The 23195-nt window shown below is 43.3% G+C and overlaps 1 protein-coding gene across 1 annotated transcript in view; it reads left to right on the top strand.

Moving 5' to 3' along the window:
- Nucleotides 1–23195, top strand: part of PRKCH (protein kinase C eta) — a 245017-nt gene that overhangs the window by 164475 nt on the left and 57347 nt on the right. Inside the window, exon 10 of the mRNA XM_032246108.1 lies at nucleotides 6639–6793. Within this exon, the coding sequence (XP_032101999.1) occupies nucleotides 6639–6793 (155 nt within the window). The remainder of the gene's footprint in view (nucleotides 1–6638; nucleotides 6794–23195) is intronic.

The following is a 23195-nucleotide window of genomic DNA, read 5'->3' as shown; positions in this document are numbered from 1 at the left end:
AAAATTTAAGGCTATGCAAAAAAACAAGAGAGAACTAAAAATAAAGATTTTTATTTTTAGTACAACAAATGTCTCATGCAGCCCAAGGGCAGAAATTGGCCAGGGCTTTTAACTGATCTGAAACCGTAAAGACCTGAGGAACCCTGGCAGTCTTTCTCTTGGCTCACTCACCCTCCCTGATCTCTTGTCTGTGCCTCATTCTGTGTTTCTGCATCATTTTTCTCCTTCATCCATCCACCTAGTTTTTCTCCACTCTCTTCTACCCAGGCATTTCCCATGTTTACATTGCAAAAGCAACCTCCGTTCCGTAACCCATGTTTCCTCAGTTCCTGCACACAGCCCAGACTAAATTAAAAGCTTTTTATCTCAGTTTCAGTTTCTGGAAAAGAGATTCTGGGCAGGCCCCGCTTGGTCTAACTGGTTGTGCACAGATTCTCAGCATTTCCCATGTGGCTGGGCTGGGGTATGGGTAAGTGCTGAGGAAGGGATCACCATGAGCTGAACAGATGCCTCCAAAGATGTTTGCCCCAGTGACCCCACAGGATCTTGCCCCCGTCTATGCTCGCTCACCAGTCACTTTCCTTAGGTAGCGTCATCTTGTCACTTGTGCCATCCTGGCATAGCCCTTTCATCCACCCAGGTGTTATGTCTCTAACTCTTGTTGGTACAACTGCCCATCAGCTTTAACTCCTAAAGAACAACCCTTAATGAGGGGTCCTTGGGGAATGCACCCTACTTATACTGACCACCATGATTAGTTCAGTGGATATTTTTAGCCCTTTGGGTCTGGGGAAGGAATTGTTCTGAACTGGTCAGAGAGTGGACCCAGACTGCAGCAGGTCAGTGGCAATCAGAGCAAGTGATGACAGGAATTCTATTATTGCCAGGCAGCAGCTCCTTGGCCTCCCACACCTGTAACTCACACCAGGTGTGGGACAAAGGGATTTCTGAATTCCTTTCATTCCCGCAGGTGTTCATCACCCCATGTTAATGACTTGCGTTTGTGGTTGGCTGAATCGGACAAAAGAGAGGAGCAGGCAGAGAAAAAGGGCTTAGCCAGTTGCTTTTAGAACTGAGGTTAAACCAATCTCCTGGCCCTGAGATTTCCTACCACACAGGTCAGGGCAGACTACCTGACAGAAGCCAGAAGCCAGAAGCCTCAGGTAAAGCTGTACAGATGTGCAGACTCCGTTTCTAGGAAATTGGACTTTAGAAGAACTGAAATGGCTTTCTGCACAGGTTTAAATACTGAAACAGTCATCTTTGCCATCTCTGTCTAGAGTGGGATTTGGGAAACTCCTCTCTGCCATAGGAGTGACTCACAGCAACCATAATCCATCTTCCAGTACCTCCCTAAATGCAGGATTTCCAAAAAATGCTTCACCTAGTTGCTCCACAGTTGAATTTGTGAAGCATGATTTGGTGTTTGTCGAGTCATTAGTGATACTAATTCTTTTTTTTTTTTTTTGAAATAGTGTTACTTTTATTCCAAGAAACTAACATTTTTTTTAATCAGTTACCCACAGGTATTCTTTTAAGTTATTTTTCAGTTTTTAATTTGAGCATGTAGTGATACTAATTCTTAAATAGCACAGAGTGAGTAGAGCGGTAGGTGAGAGGTTATCTTCTGCCTCCCTTCAGAACTTCAAATCCAAGTCTTTGCTCTGTAAAGGGCATTCACTAAATGTGAAACGTTTTACTCCTTTTGGGATTAATTCCAAAGGAGTAAAATTTTGGTGGAGTGATTTGCTTTTGTAGCTGATGTTTTTTATTCTGTGTGGCAAGTTCCAACATAACTGGAGTCTTTTTCAAGCGAAGCCTCATAGCTACACCTGTTTTACCCCAGGCACTGGGCTTACAATTCTAGTAAAGATCAGCAGTGAGTGGTCATGTTTATTAATGGCAGCTGAGACCCTGTACTTCTCATTTGTGGGTGACCTGAGATGGAGTGAAACAAAGCACCCCTAAGTAGCTTTTTGCTTTTTCTGCGTTTCATTTTGAAAGTAGCAGTGCAGTTACAGAGAAGCCTCACACCCACTCCAGTGCTTGACAACCTGACTGCCTTTGCAGCCCCCCACCCACTGCTGTCTGCCTGACATCTTACACTTCAGTTGCACATTCTCCCTGACACCTCCCGCCTCAGTCCCTACAGCAGCCTGACTCGCATGCCCTCATCCTTCAAGGCTGGGGAAGCGGCTACCCTGAGAAGCTTCCCCCAAACGCCACCTGCCAAATTCCACCTCCACCTCCAGGCTGCTCAGATGCCCTGCTCGGTGTCGCGTGACACCTGTACCCCTCCACTGCACTTACCACACTGTGGCGATGTGCTTTGTCTGCGTGTCCGTGAGCTTCCTGGGAGCAGTGTGGAGTCATGTTAGTTTTAGGAGACTGGGTTCTTACCCAGGGCCTGGCATACCATGTGTGTTTAGTAAACATTTATTCTTGTTCAGAACCTTAAAGGAACCACAGAAGATCTCTGCAAGCTGTAGTAGACGCTGTAAAGCCTGCGCACCAGGCTCTGAGTAGAGCCGCTGTGGGACCCAAACCAGAGTCAGCTGATTCTCATTGTGGACGCCATTCAGATAAGCCTGATGGCCTGGTTACTTCAGGCAGCAGAAAGGCCATTATGGGACATGGGTGGTTACTCGTGTCCCTCAGTACTGGGCAGCAGGGATACAGCAGTTTCTCTTTCTGTAGCTGTTTCCCAACTCCCACTGCCTGAACAACTGCTCTCTCAAACAGCCGCACAACTGTGTCTTTCCCATGTCTCGTCTTCCATCTTTCAGATGAAAATAGGAAAAATGTGGAAGAAGCACGTGTGCCTTTAGTTTGCTTCTAATTACAAGAGTAATACACACTCATCATAGAAACCTTGAAAGATACTGAAAAGTACAGGAAAGAACTTCTGTTGTCTTTTTTGTCCTTTCTGTGCATATGTCTGCATTTTTGGCTATAACTAAAGTCATTCTGCACATTCACATTAATGATCTTTTTTTAAACTAAAATATCTGCGTGAGAGCACAAGCATCGGCAGCTTCAGCAGCTGCTATCGCTATTGCACGCCTTCCTGAAGGGACCTGAGGACATACTTAATACAATTTTATTTCTTTGTATTAAGAAATACAAAGAATACATCCCACCACCACCTGATGATGTGTGGATCTTCTTTTCTTTTCTTTTCTTTTTTGACAGAGTCTCCCTCTGTCTCCCAGGCTGCAGTGCATGGCGAGATATCGGGTCATTGCATCTTCCGCTTCCCGGGTTCAAGCAACTTTTCTGCCTCAGCCTCCTGAGCAGCTGGGATCACAGGCACCCGCCACCACACCCAGCTAATATTTTTTGTATTTTTAGTAGAGATGGGGTTTCACCATGTTGACCAGGCTGGTTTTTGAACCCCTGACCTCAAGTGATCCGCCTGCCTCAGCCTCCCAAAGTGCCAGGATTATAAGCATGAGCCACTGTGCCGGACTGGATTTTCTTTTCTAAACACTAGAGTCTTTTTTTTTTTTTTTGTCATTTACATCCTTCTCTTAAAAAGTAATCTTGGAGAAATCGCTGCCAAATCTTTCCCCCTCTGCACCAAACATTTTAAAATGGGGTGAACAGAGAAGTGCAGGTAAACGGAGGGTTTCCTCACAGCCAAAACATTTTGCTTGGTGATAACCATGTCTTTGTTTTTATACCAGTGACATTATTTGAGGTCTTTGATAGGATGCACCAGTGCTCTGCATTAAGTCGTTGTCATGTCTCAGCTGGCCGGTGTCTCCTTCCGCCTGCGTGGAGAGTTGCTCATAGCCTGGGGGTTGTGAATTACACTCTGTGTTCCAGGTGGTGCCAGACAGGAGGTTAGAAATGAGGCTGAATGAAAAGAACGCGTACAGCAGAACCCATCTTTCTGGAGTGCCAAAGCTTATGGTCCCTCACTGTGTAGCAGAGGTGAATCTGCTAGAGTCTGTGTTTTACCTGAGAATCTGCCTCCAGGGCTGTGGATGGGGCCGGGATAGAGAAGCAAGACTAGAGGGCAGGATTTTCTCCCCCCAGATCTGGAATTTAGTCCACAGCCTGGCTTTTTAGACTTTAGGCCTTTCGATGCCTACTGCCTTAGAAACTCTTGCCAAGCGCACCACTTACAGCAGCCTAAGGAACTTCCCCACTGACCCAGTTCCCGTAGCCAGGTGTTCAGAGCAATTAGAATTCATGTGACTCCCAGTCAGATCCACCAGGAGAATGAACCAGCTGGTTAACGAAAACATTTAAGACTGACCTCCTTGCCCAGAGATGGTTCAGGGTGGCTTTTCGTCCTAGTCTTCCTCAGGCCCTCTGTGGCCATCCCTCCAAATGGACAGACACAGGGCATAAAAACTCCCTATGCAGCTGCAGCTTTCTGGGGTGTCTCCAGCGTGTGTATATCTTCTGCCTCCAGCGTGTGTATATCTTCTGCCCACCCCGTTGCTAACCTGCTAATTCCACCTTAATCCTTCCCACTTAGAAAATACAGGACAGCTATTGCTCATCAAAGCTTGTCCCACCCAATTCTGCCTCTCCCCTTGTCAGTCACCTTCGAATGAAGGCCAGGAGCTTAGTCAGATGGCTTGCTGTATTTACATAGTTTGCCTGTTGGGTTACATTGGCCAACTTGAAGAGTTGTGTTGCTGGTGGTGGTTTTGTTTTGTGAATCTTGCCATTCCTTCTTCATTGTTAAATTCTTGCTTCTCTTTTAGGCGTTAGTTAAAATCGGGCATAGGAAGTCATAAGCTGTGCTGCCTTCTGATAGGGATCTGCCTGGTTACACCAGGGATGCAATGGGAGCTGAGCAGGAGCACGTACCGCGCTCTGCCCATTGTTCAGCTGTGAATGTGTGGAAACACCCTGTGCAAAGCCGGTGGTACTTACAACCACAAATAGACAGGTTCAAGGCTGGATGTGGTAGCTCACCTGTAATCCCAGCACTGTGGGAGGTTGAGGTGGGAGGATTGCTTGAGCTCAGGAGTTTAAGACCAGCCTGGGCAATATAGTGAGACCCCATCTCTGCTAAAAATCAAAAAAATTAGCCAGCCTTGTGGCGCATGCCTATAGTCCCAATTACTCAGGAGGCTGAGGCAGGAGGATTGCTTGAACCCTGGATGTCAAGGCTGCAGTAAGCCAAGATCACACCGCTGCACGTCAGCCTGTGTGACAGAGCGAGACCCTGTACTCCCCCAAAATAAAGACAGGTTCTGCGTGTCTGCATCCTTTGGTAAAATACCAATTTCCTCACAAAATGATCGCCAGTCCCACAAAATGATATCACGAGTTGATGGCACTCATCCTGTGGGCCTTGGCTCATGTTTCACTTGCTGAGAGACATCATCTGACTCCCAGGCAGGGGACCAGATGCCACACTTCCTCCACTTTTTCTTCACAGGATTTACCAGAATTTGTCAATTTGCTTGTGTCACTTTTTTTTTTTTTTTTTTTTTTTTTTGAGTAAAGTGCTTCTCACACCAAACTCCGTATGGGGAGAAGCTGTGTCTACTCTAATCTCTATTGGGTCCTGGCTCTGAACTCAGCACCAGCTAATCAGGAATTTCATAAATGTTACAGGAGGAAGTGAGGAAACCCTTTGATCTTAGAGGTGATGGAAGCAAAATGTTTTACACTTAGATAAATCTTGGATCACTTTTTAAATGAGACCTACACATTTCCTTCATGAAGCAGTTGTCGTTTCCACAGCACTTTATTCACGCCACTTGCATAGTTCTTAGTACACTGCATAGTGACTTTTAAGAGTCCACTTTACCTGCTAGGTTGAGAGTCACTGCAGGGGGAGGTGGCATCCTGCTCATTTTTACATTCCCACTCCTGACTCAATCTTTTGATGGACTGAGGGGAATTTCCAATGTGGATGCTACTATGAGGCTGTCATTTGACTTCTTTTTTTTTTTTTGGAGGAAGGAGTCTTACTCCTGTCACCCAGGTAGGAGTGCAATGGCACAATCACAGCTCATTGCAGCCTTTACTTCCCCGGGCTCAGATGATCCTCCTGCCTCATTTTTTAATTTTTTTTTTGTGGAGACAAAGTCTCACTATGTTGCCCAGGCTGGTCTTGAATCCCTGGGCTCAAGTGATCCACTCACATAGGCCTCCCAAATTGCTAGGATTATAGGTGTGAGCCACCGCACCTGGCCTCCACTTCTGTTTGGCTGACTTGTCTAAAGGGGTGTTCTTTTTCTGTGATTGTTCTCTGCCCACTTGTGAGAAAGAACTAGAGCACCTACTAGGTGTCCTTTACGTTGGGTAATTAACCCCACGTGTTCCAGATTAAAGGCATTTACCTTTCAATTTACATTATCTTTCCAGGTACATGACCTTTAAGGTACAGAGCTGGAGCTTGAACCAAAGATTTCTGATGCCATCTGTACTTTTGATTTCATGTAGAAATTCAATGCTCTGTGGAATGAACTACAGGAGGTCCAGGTGCTGCTCCGCTTAGGGGATCTAATTCCACCAGACCGGCTGTGCTGGTCAGGATGTTTCCTGGAATGCATCCACTTCACAGTCTCTTGTCTCTGTGCCACAGCCCTAGGCAATATGATGCTGACGGAGCTCTGGGTTAATTGCTAACATCACACTGGGCCCTCTCTTGTGTTTGCATCCAGGATCGTCTGTTTTTCGTGATGGAGTTTGTGAATGGGGGTGACTTGATGTTCCACATTCAGAAGTCTCGTCGTTTTGATGAAGCCCGAGCTCGCTTCTATGCTGCAGAAATCATTTCAGCTCTCATGTTCCTACATGATAAAGGAATCATCTATAGGTGAGTTTGGTTGCTGCCCTCTCTCCTAATCCGCTGCCTCCCCCTCTCCTGGCATGACTCATTCTTCCACTTCTCATGATGATCAGTTGAAACCTTTTGTGGAATTAAGTTTGCAAAAGTTCTTTTTTTTCTTTTTCTGACAGGGTCTCACTCTGTAGCCCATGCTGGACTGCAGTGGCATAATCATGGCTCACTGCAGCCTTGACCTCCCAGGCTCAAGCAGTTTTCCCACCTTGGCCTCCCAAGTGGATAGCTGGGACTACAGACATGTACCACGATACCTGGCTAATTTAAAATTTTTTACAGAGGCAGGCGTTTTGCTATGTTGCCCAGGCCTCACAAAGGTTCTAAGGATCCATTAGGATAAATGAATAACAGTAATACACACTGCCTCCAAACTAAAATTTGCCCCATTTGGTATTCATAAAATAGGCCTGAGGGGGCGCAGAAGAGACTTTATTCATGAATTGCTTCAGCCAGGGTTTGCTAAGGGCTTGTCATAGCCAAGCCCTGCAAGGTGCTAAACACATTGTTGTTCTCTTTTTTCCATTTTAACATTTGAAGTGAATCCCTTAATCATGATTCTGTTCCATTTTAAGAATCCACACCTTGGCTGGGCATGGTGGCTCATGCATATAATCCCCCAGCACTTCGGGAGGCTGAGGCAGGCAGATCACCTGAGGTCAGGAGTTCAAGACCAGTTTAGCCAACATGGCGAAATATAAAAATATTAGGCGGACATGGTGGTGCACGCCTGTAGTCCCAGCTACTTGGGAGGCTGAGGCTGGAGAATTACTTGAACCTGGGAGGTGGAGGCTGCAGTGAGCCAAGATCTCACCACTTCACTCCAGCCTGGGCAACAGAGCATGTCTCAAAAAAAATTATTTGTCATTCTCCCCTATTTATGGCCAGATGAGGTGGCTCATGCCTGTGATCCCAATACTTTGAGAGGTCGAGGCAGGCGGATCACCTGAGGTCAGGAGTTCCAGACCAGCTTGACCAACATGGAGAAACCCCATCTTTACTAAAAATATAAAGTTAGCTGGGCATGGTGGTGCATGCCTGTAATCCCAGCTACTCGGGAGACTGAGCAGGAGAATCGCGTGAACCCAGGAGGTGGAGGTTGTAGTTAGCCAAGATTGCACCACTGGACTCCAGCCTGAGTGACAAAGCGAAACTCCATCTCAAAAAAAAAAAAAAAAAAATTCGCACCTTAACTAAAGAGTGTGACTAACTTGCTCTAAGTTGCTGTAACAAGAATCACAGTCATGTGGAGTGTGGCTCACCAATCAGGAGCTGGAAGGTAAGCTGCTGATGAGCAGTGTCCTGCATGAGAATATCCTCCGTGTGTAGCCCCTCCCAAATATTATTTGATTCTTCATTTTGTGTCATACAGTCTTTTCATCATAATATACCATACTTTGAATGGGCTCAAAATCTACTTGATGTTGTTAAATCTCAGAACTCAACAGTTATCAAATGAAACTTTAGTCAGAGAGAAGGTTGGGGTCAGTGAGAAGTGTAATCGTGGATGTTAGTCGATTTTTATTCTGAAATTTTCCTGTTTTTTCTGCTGTCAGTGTCCTCTTTTTAAATCATATAACCTAATTGCCACATATGCTCTTTTTCTCTTTTTTATTGTTTTATTTCTTTTCTTTCTTGTTTTTTTTTAAGACAAGGTCTTGCGATGTCAGCCAGCTGTCTTGAACTCCTGGCCTCAAGCAATCCTCCCACGTTGGCCTCCTAAAGTGCTAGGATTACAGGCATGAGCCACCACACCTGGCTCACATAAACTCTTTTTCTCTTGAGTTGCAATTGTTGCTTTCCTTAGGGAAGAATTTTCATATATTAGGGGCATGAATGCCAAAGGAGTTCCTGATTGAAGTTTGCTATTTATTAACCTTGTTAAATGCAGTTTCTTTTATAAACTCATGACAGTATTGACATCATTATTACAGTATACGAGCTTTAAAACCAGTGAATATTCTTAAATACCATGGGAGTCAACATAGGAAGAGAACAAATAGTAAGACTCGTAAAGAGAGTGCAGTAGGACCTGGTGGGCGGTGCCAGAGAGAAGTGGGAACGCAAGCACTGCCGAGCAGGTATGGCAGGCGCCACAGAGACGTTTCCTCTAATTAATTCTCAGTGCAGATCCCCCAGACCTCAACTACATGTAGCGCATTTATCACAGCCTCATGGCACTGTGCAGGAGAGAAGAGGGTGCAGAGCTGGGAACCAGCCTGGATAACGGCAGTGGGAGCCACCTGTTTGAACACAGTCCGGGATCTGCATTAAGTCACACGGCTGCTGCAGGTTGATTAGGCAGCCTGTGTTTTGAGCTTTCTTGACCAGGCTGTGGTGATTAGATCTCAGCATTTTTTTCCCCGCTTTCCACTTTCTTCCTGGTGTATGATTTGCGGAGGTTTTTGGTATGATTTCTGATGATGAAGGGAGTTTAGTGTCCTCCTTGTGCTATCAGACTCCGGGCAATGAGTTCCGTTTTTGTTCTTCTCTCCATATCTAATCCAGCCGTCTCTTCTCTGTCTGCCCCAAAGAGAGATGTTTCCACATGTAGTTTTTAAGACTAATGACTTCCCTACTTGACAGGGACTTCTGTTGCAAATCAAAATAATATTAACAACAAGAGCTAAACTGAACAGTTGGGCTGGGCGTGGTGACTCACACCTCTAATCCCAGCACTTTGGAAGTTCTGAGGGGGAAGGATCACTTCAGCCCAGATGTTTGAGGCCAGCCTGGGCAACATAAGGAGACCCCTGTCTCTACAATTATATCTATCTATCTATATATATGGATTAGCCAGGCATGGTGACATACACCTGTGGTCCTAGCTGCTTGGAGGCTGAGGTGGGAGGATTGCTTGAGCCCAGGAGGTTGAGGCTGCAGTGAACCATAACTGTGCCACTGTATTCCAGCCTGGGTGACAGAACGAGATCCTGTCAGTCAATCAATAAATTAATAAAACAAGCACTTGTTATAAGACCAGCACTTCACCTGCATTTGTCTGTTAATCTTTCTAACAATATTATTATATAACAATAACAGTATCCACATTGTTCAGATGAATAATTAGGTCATCTAAAGGCTTAATCACCTGACTACTAACTGGTAGTGAAGTCAGAATTCAAACCATGTTTCTAACCACTGGACTACACTGTCTCCTCAGGAGAGACTTGAGGATTTAAAGTACCACTACAGAGTCAGCTTCTTATTCCTTTTTGGTGCCAGGAGCACTTCAATTCCTGAAAATAGGGTGGAGTGGGCAAAAGCAATGCAGTCTTATCTCAAGATTTCTTGAATCCTCAGAGGCTTTGAGTTGGGCTGAGCAGCACGCTTGCTTTCCTGCATTGGACATTACTGCCCCTCAGTCTACTTGTTTCATTTGTCTCAAAATATGGTGGACAGACACTGTAACTTGATGTGGTTTCTGGTGAAGCAGTGTCAACCCCATCTTGACAAGTTGTATTTCAATTCATGGTGTCTGTGGTTCGATTCTGAGAATTGATTTTAATTTACTCTTGGACTTAAATCCCATGTTCAGGCTCTAACTGATGTGGTTGACTTTGAAGGGAGCACATTTAATTAGGATAGATTCAAATGCTATTTTTATCCCGTGGACTTATTTCACAGGATAATTTGATTCCATTCAGTGTACTGGCTGGGAGCAGAGTCTTAAGGATAAGACTTTGAAAGCCAAGTCCTTGGAATTCACACACAGTAAAGGGTACATTTGGGTCACAGAGGGTGTGGATTTGATACAAGGGCCCAGTGAGAAACTTGCAAGTATCAGACAGCCTCATTTATCACACATGTCCCAGAACGCCCTTTATCAGAGCTAAAATAATCTCCCCAGAAGATGCCTCTGACCTATCCAAATAAAGCTGTTGTTTGTCTGTTTTGGGTTCTTTGGGGGAGTGGAGGGGAGGGAGAGAGGTGTTTATTTTCCAGCAGGTTACAAAGATGAAACCATGTGCAAGTCACTGTTAAAGAAGACTTCAGAAGGTAGTACTTTAGGCTCTTCTAACACAAATTTCTTCTTAGCTGCCTGTGCCTTTGAGAGAGGACTTGGGCCAGTTACGTTTGCATGCATTCCAGCTTGTGTGCTGACCCTGATTCTCAGATGTGTTCCCTTCTATTTTGTGGAGGAACAGAAGCCCAGTTCCTGGGAGATTCAGCAAGGGAAGGGCCTGCTGCTCTGCCTTTGGTTGGAGGGTCTGGAACCTGCCAAGGGCCAGAAACCAAGAAGAGTAGGCTGGGAAGGAGGCAGTCATCAAGTCAGTTCTGCCAAGGGGGAAAAAAAAAGACTATTCATTCTTTTGTCCTGGGCATCTTGGCCAATGGGAAGGCCAGAAAGTGCTCATGAATAATTTACACATGGTGTTGACTTTTTTCCAGAGTCAAGCCGTACAGAAAAGTCAGGGGAACAAAGGGGCATGCAACCCATTGACCAGACAGCTTTCAGCATGTTTCATCAACTGTATTGAAGGGAAACTCAGCTGTCATTGACATTTCAACCCCACACTCCTAAAGCCAGCCAGCACACATTTGATCTGCTGTTTTTGATGAAGTGTAGAATACTGTATCTGAAATATGTTGGGTGAGGAAGAGTTTGTAGAAGGGCACTGTTTAAATTTCACTTCCCCCTTACCATGTCACGCTTGACACACAGCACTTTCCAGCACATGCTTTTCAACTCATGAGTCTGACGGCTTTGTGCCTTATGCAGTGCTTGACATGCTGGGTGCATGGTAATTAGTGCTTACCCCTAAAGCTCCAAACGCTTCCTGTGGTATTTTGCCATCCCATTTTGCAGACGTGGCCCATGGAGGAAGCTTTTGCCCCACAGAGGCTGGCTGCCAACACTGACATGCCACCTTCTACTCTCATGATTACGTGGCACATTAACTTTTCAACTTTTAACTGTTGACTTCTCCTCAAATTGAGAAAAAAAATGTCTACTTAATTTGGCTTTTTTAAAAATTCAGAATTTGGAAAGAGTAGCAATCTCACTCCAAGATTAAACCCTGTTAAGCTGATCTCCGAACATAGTTGTTGGGTTTATATGAATGTACCAATCGCCGCCATCATCTAGCTCTTATTTCTCAAGGATCATGAGGGTCCACAGATGCCTTCCTGACTCCGGATGACTCAGCTGGGCATAGCCTTGCTTGGCAAGTGTTCTCCTCTGTGAGCATTACTTCCTTGTCTGAGAATTCACAAATGCTCCATTTCCAAATGACTTTGTGTGTTGGGGCCAGGCACAGTGGCCTATGCCTGTAATTCCAGCACTTTGTGAGGCCGAGGTGGGCAGATCGCTTGAGTCCAGGAGTTCAAGACCAGCCTGGGCAACACAGGGAGACCCTGTCTCTACAAAAGATACAAAAATTAGGTGGACATGATGGTGCACACCTGTGTAGTCCTAACTACTGGGGAGGCTAAGATGGGAGTATCACTTGAGCCAGGAGGTGTAGGTTGCAGTGAGCCAGAATTGCGCCACTGCACTCCAGCCTAGGTGAGAGAGTGAGACCCTGTCTCAAAACAAAACAAAACAAAAATTATGTTGGGTCAGTGATGGATTTTACATCCCTGAGTTACTGTGTACTTTCTCTCTCTCTCTCTCTCTCTCTCTCTCTCTCTCTCTCTCTCTTTCTCTCTCTCTCTCCTCTCTGCAGTTCTTCCCCTCTGGAAAACTGTGGCAATCTCTCTCTGATTCCCACCTCCTGGAACTTCTTTTACTCTTCAGTATTTCTTCCCAGCAGACTTTGAGTCCCCCAGATGTCTTTCATTTAGGTCTGGAATTTTGGGCTCTAACTGTCACCTCACTGCTATTAGAATTCAGTTCTGTATTTATATTCATTCTATTCATTCTAGTGAGAAAAATCTTAGATAAAGATGAAAGTTAAATTTAACAGCCCTGTTTTCCCTTTGTCATCTGCTAGCATTGTTCCTTCTGCTGCAAGGAGTATGTCTCTTCTTTCTTGATCTGCATACTGCAGAGACTGCTACAAATTGTCATTTGTTGTTTCCATAGTCCTCATTTATTCAGTACATGCCAGTCATGGGAATGCTCACTATGTTAGTGACTTTCACATCAGACTTTGGCTGCGAGCCCTCACCTGGGACTGATACCGGCACTCTGAGCTTTTCAGTCATGTGTTTGTCTCCTCTCTTACTTGGCTTGTCATGCCTTGCTGTGCCATGTGGCCTCATTCAGTGACCGCTCTTTGACTCTCACCGGAAAGTGACCACCATTCCTGACGCGCAAGATCCTTCTTCAAGGATATGATGGAGAGCTCAGAGCTTTCCAGCTTATTATAGTAGATCAGCATTTCCCTCAAATGAAGTCTTCCCTTTTCCCATAGTGAAACCCATCAGCCACTGTTCTGCTCTCTTGCATGGCCTCTGGAGATCTTTCAACAAGTATTTGCTGAGCATCAACTCTGTGCCAAGGATATGGATGTAATGATGAGCAAAAACATAAATACTCACCAGTGGAGGGTATGATCCGGTGAGGGAGAAAGATGTCAGTCAAATGATTATACCAATAAAAAATTGCAACCATGACCAGTGTTATGAAGGGGAGAAATACAATGCAATGAATGAGAAGCTAGAATAGGGTGATTCCATCCAGTTAGGGAAAGATAGAAGATTTTCATAAGGATGTAACTCTTGAGCTGAGATCACAGTAAAGAAGGAAGGAGCACTTGAGACAGAAGAAACAGCAAATGCAGATAGATGCCCAGTAATAGGAAGGAGCGTGGCAAGGTCAGGGGTTTTAGAGCAGGCCAGCCTGGCTGGAGTCTAGGAGGTGTATCTTACCTCACTTGGCATTTTATTATCCTAAAGTGTTCAGTCAGCTGATGACTTCAAGATTTTATTAGACACTCCTTGTAAATAATTTATGTAAAGGTTAGGTAAGGCCGGTCATGTTGCCAATCCCTGGAGGAGCCGTCTATTCACAGTGAGTTCCCTGTGTCCAGGTCTGTGCATTTGTACTCAACAATGGGTTTATAAAATATGAGAGCCAGATGAGACCTCAAAGGTTGCTAAGGGTCAAGTTCTCTTTTACAGATGAGGGACTTCAGGTTGGAAACATCCAAAAATTGTTTCTCATAGTGGATATTCTCTTCAGATGACTCATCTGCTATTTGTTTTCCATCTCCAGGAATATAAAAATATGGCTAGAAAATTTTGTTTTGGTCTTCAACTTACAGCTGACATGAAAAGCAAATCAAGACATTTTGACGTATTCAGCCCTGTTTACTCCATTGCAGTGAGGAAAATCCAGTCAAAATCAGAACATATTTCCTGAGCTGCCACTTAGTGCCAGACGATGCATTAGGAGGCGGAGATACAAGATGAGTAGATGTGATGTCTGCTCTTTGAGGCACTTTTGTAGGGTGAGAGAAATGGCCATTAATAAGTCATGGCAGCTGGGTTCCAAAATTGGAGTATGCCCAAGGTATTTTGGGAGCAGAGAGAATGGCCACTTGCCCTAAGATGGATGTTCAGGCAAACTTCCTGGAGGAGGTGTTGCCTGAGCTGAGTGTGAAGAGTTAAAAGCTGAAGAAAGATAAGAATGGTGTTTAGGTGAGTTTGAGCAAAGCAGAAAAGTATAAAAGTTTGTGGTGGAAGTGTAGTTAAAGTGAAAACAGCAGGAATTTTGGTAACACTAGGGCCTAAAGTTCGAGACATGGGAAAGGGAAGGCTAGAGAAGGCAGCAGAAATGAAGTATTAAGCATTGAATGTTCTTGAGATGTTTGCATTCTGGGTCACTTGGGACTTGGCCCCATTACCCATCACAGGAAATGTAAAAATGACAGTGGCTTAAGCCAGATAGAAACATAGTGCTCTTTCATGTGAAAAACCTGGAGGAAGGAAGTCCAGCCCCACTGTGGAAGCTCCGTGGAGTCATTTGCAACACAGATTTCTATGCTTTCTGTTCTGCTATAGACAGGGTCACCTCCTTGTCTAAATGGTTGCTGAAGATCTAGGAATCATCTCTCAATTCCGGTTCCAGGTACTAAGAAGGGCCAGAGGGCATTCCCCCTAACTGAGTCAGCTCCCTTTAAGAGGCCTCCTGGAATTTCACACAATACTTACCATGGAATTGGACAGAACTTGATCGTAGGGCTGCACCATCTCCAGTGAAGGCTAGGAGATGTAATATTACAAGTGGCCATGTTCCAGCTAAAAATCAGAGTTCCATTATTAAGAAGGGAGATAATCATTATTATTTGATAGAAAACTTGCAGCGTCAGACACAAATTCCATGCCAAGGAGTCTGGGCTTTATGGAGCAGGTAACCTTTGAAGAATTCTCAGCAGGTTTTATGACATGGTTAGGCTTATATTTTACATTTATGTGTGGGCAGGGGCCAAGGCACATGCATGGTAGGCAGTGGCCAGGTTGCAGGGGAGAAGTTCATTTTGAGGCAGTTGCAATGTTTCAGGTAACAAGATAATGAGTACCTGAACTAAGATAGTGATGGTAGGGCTGATGAGAAAGGCATAAGAGATAAGAACAAGTAAAGCTGATAGGACTTGGTATTTGGGTGGATTCAGGGTAAAAAAGAAACCCAAAATCATTTCCAGGTGTTTAGCTAGAAGGTTGAGTGGATGGCAGTATCATTAGCTAGGAGAGATCATGTGCCTGGGAAGAGGTCTAGGTAAAAGAGAAAGAGGAGTTTTAGAAAGGTTGGATGGCAGTTACCAGAGACATATTCCAGTGGAGATGCTCTGTTGGCAGGGGGATAGGAGTCTGAAGCTCAGTGAAGAGGATGGGCTGAAATTAAATATTTGGAAGTCATCAGGACATAGCTGTTAGTTCCGACCACGAGACTGCATGAGATCACCCAACAAGAGTGCCTTAAATGGAACAGTCCGAGTCAAGGACAGAACCCTGGGGAACCAGACTCCATTAGAATTCTGCCTACATTTGGCTCCAGGGTTATAAAAACAATTGATATCTTGCATCATTTATAGTGAGTATCCCCAAAGTGCAAGTCTATTAAAAATACAATTCCACAGAAGTATAGAAAAAGATCACTTACTTTAAAATCTGTTTGTGATGCTGCATATATTCTTCCTACTGAAAGAATGCTGGACATGGTTTTCAGAAGCCCTGCATGCTAGACCCAGCCTGGTCCTGGGGATGTGGACAGGTTGGCACATCTGTACGATGGCGGTGCTATTGACAAAGCTTCCAAGCAGGGTGCTTGTAAAACTCAAATCAGATGGAAGTGGAAATGTGAATGCTTTTTGGAACATGCTGTGTCAAAATAAGAGGTTATCTTTGCATACCTGCTGTCAGCTGATTTGGATTTTCTTCGAACCATAGGCATACATAGCAATTATCCTCAAGACACTGCCTGAATAACAGGTAATTCTTCATAGAAATTGCAGTTTTAACTTGTAAAAATCAACCTTTTGAAGACCAGTCTCTTTGCAGTAAACTAACTCTGGTCATGCTTTTCTTTGAAACCAAATCATTTTCTTTGTATTTCCACAATATTTTGAAATTACCAGTGATTGATATAGTTACCACGTACTTACCATAAACCCTTGAGATAATTTTTCTTAGGAAGTCCTAGGGCATATGTGACAGGTTGTACAACCTGAAGACTATACCGAGCATTTGGTTTCAATTTCAACAGTGTCAAATGTTTGGGGGAAGCAGTTGACCTCATTTTGAGTTTACCCCTTCTAGTATTAAAGCAGATGTTTGGTGGTTAATTTGAGAGGAGATTCAAGAACCTTTTCAGATCGTTAGTGGGGTGAACATCCTGGGGTGTAATCCCAGTAATGCAGTTTCTCAAAGGACCCAACTTTGTAACAGATAGAAATTTAAGCCCTGGAACACCTTGATCGTTTTTCTGTACTTGATATATTAAACCAGAATGCTGATCCCGGCATACCTCATCAGGGTTTGGTCTTTTCATCAGCAAAGGCTGTAGTTATTTGGAACTAATTGATAAATGTGTTAGTGGCTTTCACTAGCTAATGAAATCAGGCCACCAGTTTTGCTCTCCTTCCCACCAAATTAACCAAGTAACTAATTGCTTTGTTATAATTTGCTGAGCAAGAAAAATATAGTCATTTAATCTTTATGTACTAGATGAACACAACCATTTGTAAAAAGTGATTGAATTGTACAGTTCAACAAATGTTTATGAAAAGCCTACCCAATGCAAAGCTTTGTCAGGCTCCTGGGAGTAAAAGAACAATAAAGACAGGTCCTGCCCTCAAGCTCGGGGCATTTGTTCTTTCTGTTAACAAATACTTTTTTGCTGTTGTTGGGCACTCACCGTGTGCCAGATACTCCTGTGAGCTCTGGAAAAATACAGGAAATAAAACAGACAAAACCCCCTCCTGTCAGGGAGCTTAACTTCTAGCACAAGGAGTCAGGCAAAATATAGAAAGAAGACAAAAGTCGGGCAAAAGAAGAAAACATATTGAATGTTAGGGTGATTCATTATATGGATATAAAGCTTGGTAAGAGCAATATAAAATTCAAGAACAAAGATTTACTGTTTTACATAGAGATTTTAAAAAGCTTCTCTGATGGGGGACATTAGAGCAGATGAGCAGAGACCTAAGGATGGGAGGAGACAGCTCCATGTGAATATCTGGGAGAACAGCATTCCAGGTCAAGTCCTTGGAGGGAGAGTGTGCAGTGGGGTCAAGGAGCAACAGAGGGATCAGTGGGCTGGAGCAGATGAACTCAGGTGTCATGGGGGTCGAGGGCCCAAGACATTTCACTTTGTTTCTACAATACAGAATGCTAACCACGTCTTGAGCATTTGTCCAGTAAGGATAGGCTCCTCTGTTTAATTGTAGCTTCTGTATAACAACTATACAACATAAGTGGCATTATCCTTATTTTGCAGACAAAGAAAGGTTAAATGACATTATCCTATATTTGAGGCTCCGGGAAGTGAAAGGGCTTGTTCAAGGTCACACAGTATGTGGTGGAATCTACAATGCCACCTCCGTGATACCCTTTTGATTCCATGCAAGTGCTAAGTTCCCTCCCCCATCAGGCCTTTCCACATGCATTGGCGTCTGCCTAGAATTCTCACCCATCTCTTTGCCAAGCTTCCAACTACTAATCCTTGCAGTGTCAGCTTAGTTATCACCTCTGAGAAGCCTTTCCTGGACTCCCTTGCCCTCTAGATTCCATCTAGGTTAGGTGCCCCCTCTGCTCCCATGGCATCCTATAGAACCCTTCCCTTAGTGCGTGCCATAGGCTATGCCCCTCAGCATATGGGCTCATGAGGGCAGGGACTGTGGCTGTCCAAGCCTAGCCCTTAGGACAATGACAGGAGTGTTAGGTGTTCTTAGTGTTCATGGTATTGACCAAAGCTTCAAGTTCTACGCTTCTTCTATTCTAAAATGACAGGTCAGGACTGAGAATATGTTACGATCGCTACGATTTATTGAGCACCTACTATGAGCAAGGCTCTATTCTGAGCTCCCTGTATTAACCCACCTATTCCTCATTACAGTGCTATGACATGGCACTCAGGTCGGTAAGAGCTGCCCATTCATTGTCTTATTCTGGCCCAAAACCTTGATTTTCTCCGAACTCAAAGCAGTCTTTTTTAAATAAATGAAAGCCTTCTGAAAAGTTTCTCTGATCAACTGAGAAGGATGTTTACACATCTATAGTGGTGATGCATTTATATCCTCATATGTATTTAATTGGATCTGTCTTTGATTCTTTCCTTAGAACAGATTCCGGGGAAGGCACACATATTAACAACTTTTTTTTTTTTCCACTTTCTGCTTTTTTTTTTTTTTTTTAATTGTACTTTAAGCTCTGGGGTACATGTGTGCATTCCGCATAGGTACACACGTGCCATGGTGGTTTGCAGTCTCCGTCCCCCCATCACCTACATCAGGCATTTCTCCCAGTGTTTTCCCTTCCAAGCCTTCCCACCCCCTGCTGTCCCTTCCCTAGCCCCCAACTCCCCAACCTACCCCAGTGTGTGATGTTCCCCTCCCTATGCCCATGTGTTCTCATTGTTCAACACCTGCCTTTGAGTTAGAACATAACGGTGTTTGGTTTTCTGTTCTTGTGTCAGTTTGCTGAGAATGACGGTTTCCAGATTCATATATGTCCCTACAAAGGACACAGACTGGTCATTTTTTCTGGTTGCATAGTATTCCATGGTATATATGTGCCACATTTTCTTTGTCCAGTCTATCATTGATGGGCATTTGGGTTGGTTCCAAGTCTTTGCTATTGTAAACAGTGCCACAATGAACACACATGTACATGTGTCTTTATAGTAGAAGGATTTATAATCCTTTGGGTATATACACAGTAATGGGATTGCTGGGTCAAATGGAATTTCTATTTCTAAATCCTTGAGGAATTGCCACATTGTCTTCCACAATGGCTGAACTAATTTACACTCCCACCAAGGTGTGAAAGTGTTCCTATTTCTCCACATCTCTCCAGCATCTGTTGTCTCCAGATTTTTTTTTTTTTTTTTTTGAGACGGAGTTTCACTCCTGTTACCCAGGCTGGAGTGCAATGGCGTGATCTCTGCTCACCGCAACCTCCGCCTCCTGGGTTCAGGCAATTCTCCTGCCTCAGCCTCCTGAGTAGTAGCTGGGATTACAGGCACGTGCCACCATGCCCAGCTAATTTTTTGTAGTTTTAGTAGAGACGGGCTTTCACCATGTTGACCAGGATGGCCTCGATCTCTTGACCTCGTGATCCACCCGCCTCGGCCTCCCAAAGTGCTGGGATTACAGGCTTGAGCCACTGCGCCCGGCTGTCTCCAGATTTTTAAGTGAACGTCATTCTAAATGGTGTGAGATGGTATCTCAATGTGGTTTTGATTTATATTTCTCTAATGACCAGTGATGATAAGGATTTTTTCATATGTTTGTTGGCCACATAAATGTCTTCTTTTGAAAAGTGTCTGTTCATATCCTTTGCCCACTTTTCGATGGGACTGTGTGTTTTTTTCTTGTAAATCTGCTTTAGTTCTTTGTAGATTCTGGATAGTAGCCCTTTGTCAGATGGGTAGATTGCAAAATTTTTTTCCCATTCTGTTGGTTGCCAGTTCACTCTAATGATTGTTTCTTTTGCTATGCAGAAACCCTTAAGTTTAATTAGATCCCATTTGTCTATTTTGGCTTTTGTTGCCATTGCTTTTGGTGTTTTAGCCATGAAGTCCTTGCCTATGCCTATGTCCTGAATGGTATTGCCTAGGTTTTCTTCTAGGGTTTTTATGGTGTTAGGTCTTATTTTTAAATCTTTAATCCATTTGGAGTTAATTTTAATGTAAGGTGTAAGGAAGGGATCCAGTTTCAGCTTTCTGCACATGGCTAGCCAGTTTTCCCAATACCATTTATTAAATGGGGAATCCTTTCCCCATTGCCTGTTTTTGTCAGAGATCAGATGGTTGTAGTTGTGTGGCATTGCTTTCAGGACCTCTGTTCTGTTCCATTGGTCTCTATCTCTGTTTTGGTACCAGTACAATGCTCTTTTGATTACCGTAGCCCTGTATTATAATTTGAAGTCTGATAGTGTGATGCCTCCAGCTTTGTTCTTTTTGCTTAGGATTGTCTTGGCTATGTGGGCTCTCTTTTGGTTCCATAAGAAGTTTAAAGTGGTTTTTTCCAGTTCTGTGATGAAGGTCTATGATAGCTTGATGAGGATAGCATGAAATCTGTAAATTACTTTGGGCAGTATGAACATTTTCATGATATTGATTCTTACTAATCATGAGCATGGGATGTTTTTCCATCTGTTTGTGTCCTCTCTTATTTCCTTGAGCAGTGGTTTGTAGTTCTCTTTGAAGAGGTCTTTTACATGCTTTGTTAGTTGTATTCCTAGGTATTTTATTCTCTTTATGGTAATCATGAATGAGAGTTCACTCATGATTTGGCTCTGTTTATCTTTTATTGGTGTATAGGAATGCTTGTGATTTCTGCATATTGATTTTGTATCCTGAGACTGCTGAAGTTGCTTATCAGTTTAAGGAGGTTTTGGGCTGAGATGATGAGGACTTCTAAATATATGATCATGTCATCTGCAAATACAGACAATTTGACTTCCTCTTTTCCTAATTGAATACCTGTTATTTCTTTTGCTTACCTAATTGCTCTGGCTGGAACTTCCAATACTATATTGAATGGGAGTGGTGAGAGAGGGCTTCCTTGTCTAGTGCCAGTTTTCAAAGGGAGTGCTTCCAGTTTTTGCCTCTTCAATATGACATTGGCTGTGGGTTTGTCGTAAATAGCTTTTATTATTTTGAGATACATTCCATCAATACCTAGTTTATTGAGGGTTTTTAGCATAAAGAGCTGTTGAATTTTGTCAAGGCTTTCTCTGCATCTATTGAGATAATCATGTGGTTTTTGTCTTTGGTTCTGTTTATGTGATGGATTATGTTTATAGACTTGTATATATTGAAACAGCCTTTCATCCCCAAGATGAAGCCTACTTGATCGTGATGGATAAGTTTTTTGATGAGCTGTTGCATTGGGTTTGCCGGTATTTTATTGAAGATTTTTGCATCAGTGTTCATCATGGATATTGACCTGAAGTTTTCTTTTTTAGTTGTGTCTCTGCCAGGTTTTGGTATCAGGATGATGTTGGTCTGATAAAATGAGTTAGGGAGGAGTGCCTCTTTTTGTATTGTTTGGAATAATTTCAGAAGGAATGGTACCAGCTCCTCCTTGTATATCTGGTAGAATTCAGCTGTGAACCCATCTGGACCTTGACTTTTTTTGGTTGGTAGGCTATTAATTGTTGCCTCAACTTCAAACCTTGTTATTGGTCTATTCAGGGTTTCAGCTTCTTCCTAGTTTAGTCTTGGGAGGGTAAAGTGTCCGGGAATTTATCCATTTCTTCCAGATTTACTAGTTTATGTGCATAGCGCTGTTTGTAGTATTCTCTGATGGTAGTTTGTATTTCTGTGGAATCAGTGGTGATCTCCCCTTTATCTTTTTTTATTGCATCTATTCGATTCTTCTCTCTTTTCTTTTTTATTAGTGTGGCTAGTAGTCTATTTTGTTGGCTAGTGGTCTATTTTCAAAAAACCAGCTTTTGGATTTACTGATTTTTTGAAGGGTTTTTTGTGTCTCTATCTCCCTCTGCACATGGCTAGCCAGTTTTCCCAACACCATTTATTGAACAGGGAATCCTTTCCCCATTGCCTGTTTTTGTCAGTTTTGTCAAAGATCAGATGGTTGTAGATGTGAGACGTTGCTTCCGGGACCTCTGTTCTGTTCCATTGGTCTATATCTCTGTTTTGGTACAAGCACCTTGCTGTTTTGATTACTGTAGCCTTGTAGTATAATTTGAAGTCTGGTAGCATGATGCCTCCAGCTTTGTTCTTTTTGCTTAGGATTGTCTTGGCTGTTCTGCTCTGATCTTAGTTATTTCTTCTCTTCTGTTTGCTTTTGAGTTTTTTTTATCTTGCTCCTCTAGCTCTTTCCATTTTGATGATAGGGTGTCACTTTTAGATCTTTCCTTGCTTCTCATGTGGGCATTTATTGCTATAAATTTCCCTCTAGACACTGCTTTAAATTTGTCCCATAGATTCTAGTACATTGTGTCTTTGTTCTCATTGGTTTCAATGGACATTTTTATTTCTGCCTTCATTTCATTGTTTATCCATTCGTCATTCAGGAGCAAATTGTTCAGTTTCCATGTAGTTGTACATTTTTGAGTGAGTTCCCTGATCCTGAGTTCTAATTTCATTGTACTGTGGTCTGAGAGACTGTTTGTTATGATTTCTGTTCTTTTGCATTTGCTGAGGAGTGATTTACTTCCAATTATGTGGTCAATTTTAGAGTAAATATGATGTGGTGCTGAGAAGAATGTATATTCTGTGGATTGGTGTGGAGAGTTTTGTAGATGTCTATTAGGTCCAGTTGGTCCAGATCTGTATTCAAGTCCTGGATATCCTTCTTGATTTTCTGTATTGTTGATTTGTCTAACATTGACAGTGGAGTGTTAAAGTGTCCCACTATTATTGTGCAGGAGTCTAAGTCCCTTTGTAGGTCATTAAGAACTTGCTTTCTGTAGCTGGGTGCTCCTGTATTGGGTGCATATATATTTAGGATAGTTAGCTCTTCTTGCTGCATTGATCCTTTTACTATTATGTAATGTCCTTCTTTGTTTCTTTTGATCTTTGTTGGTTTAAAGTCCATTTTATCAGAGACTAGGGTTGCAACCCCTGTTTTTTTTTTTTTTTTTGCTCTCCATTTGCTTGGTAAATCTTCTTCCATCCCTTTATTTTGAGTCTATGTGTGTCTTTGCCCATGAAATGGGACTCCTAAATACAGCACACTGATAGGTCTTGACTTTTTATCCAATTTGCCAGTCTGTGTCTTTTGATCAGGGCATTTAGGCC

Source organism: Sapajus apella, unplaced genomic scaffold (genome assembly GCF_009761245.1).
Source record: "Sapajus apella isolate SASKATOON/1434 unplaced genomic scaffold, GSC_monkey_1.0 scaffold59, whole genome shotgun sequence".
In the NCBI taxonomy this organism is placed as follows: domain Eukaryota; kingdom Metazoa; phylum Chordata; class Mammalia; order Primates; family Cebidae; genus Sapajus; species Sapajus apella.
This window is presented reverse-complemented; position numbering and strand designations above follow the sequence as displayed.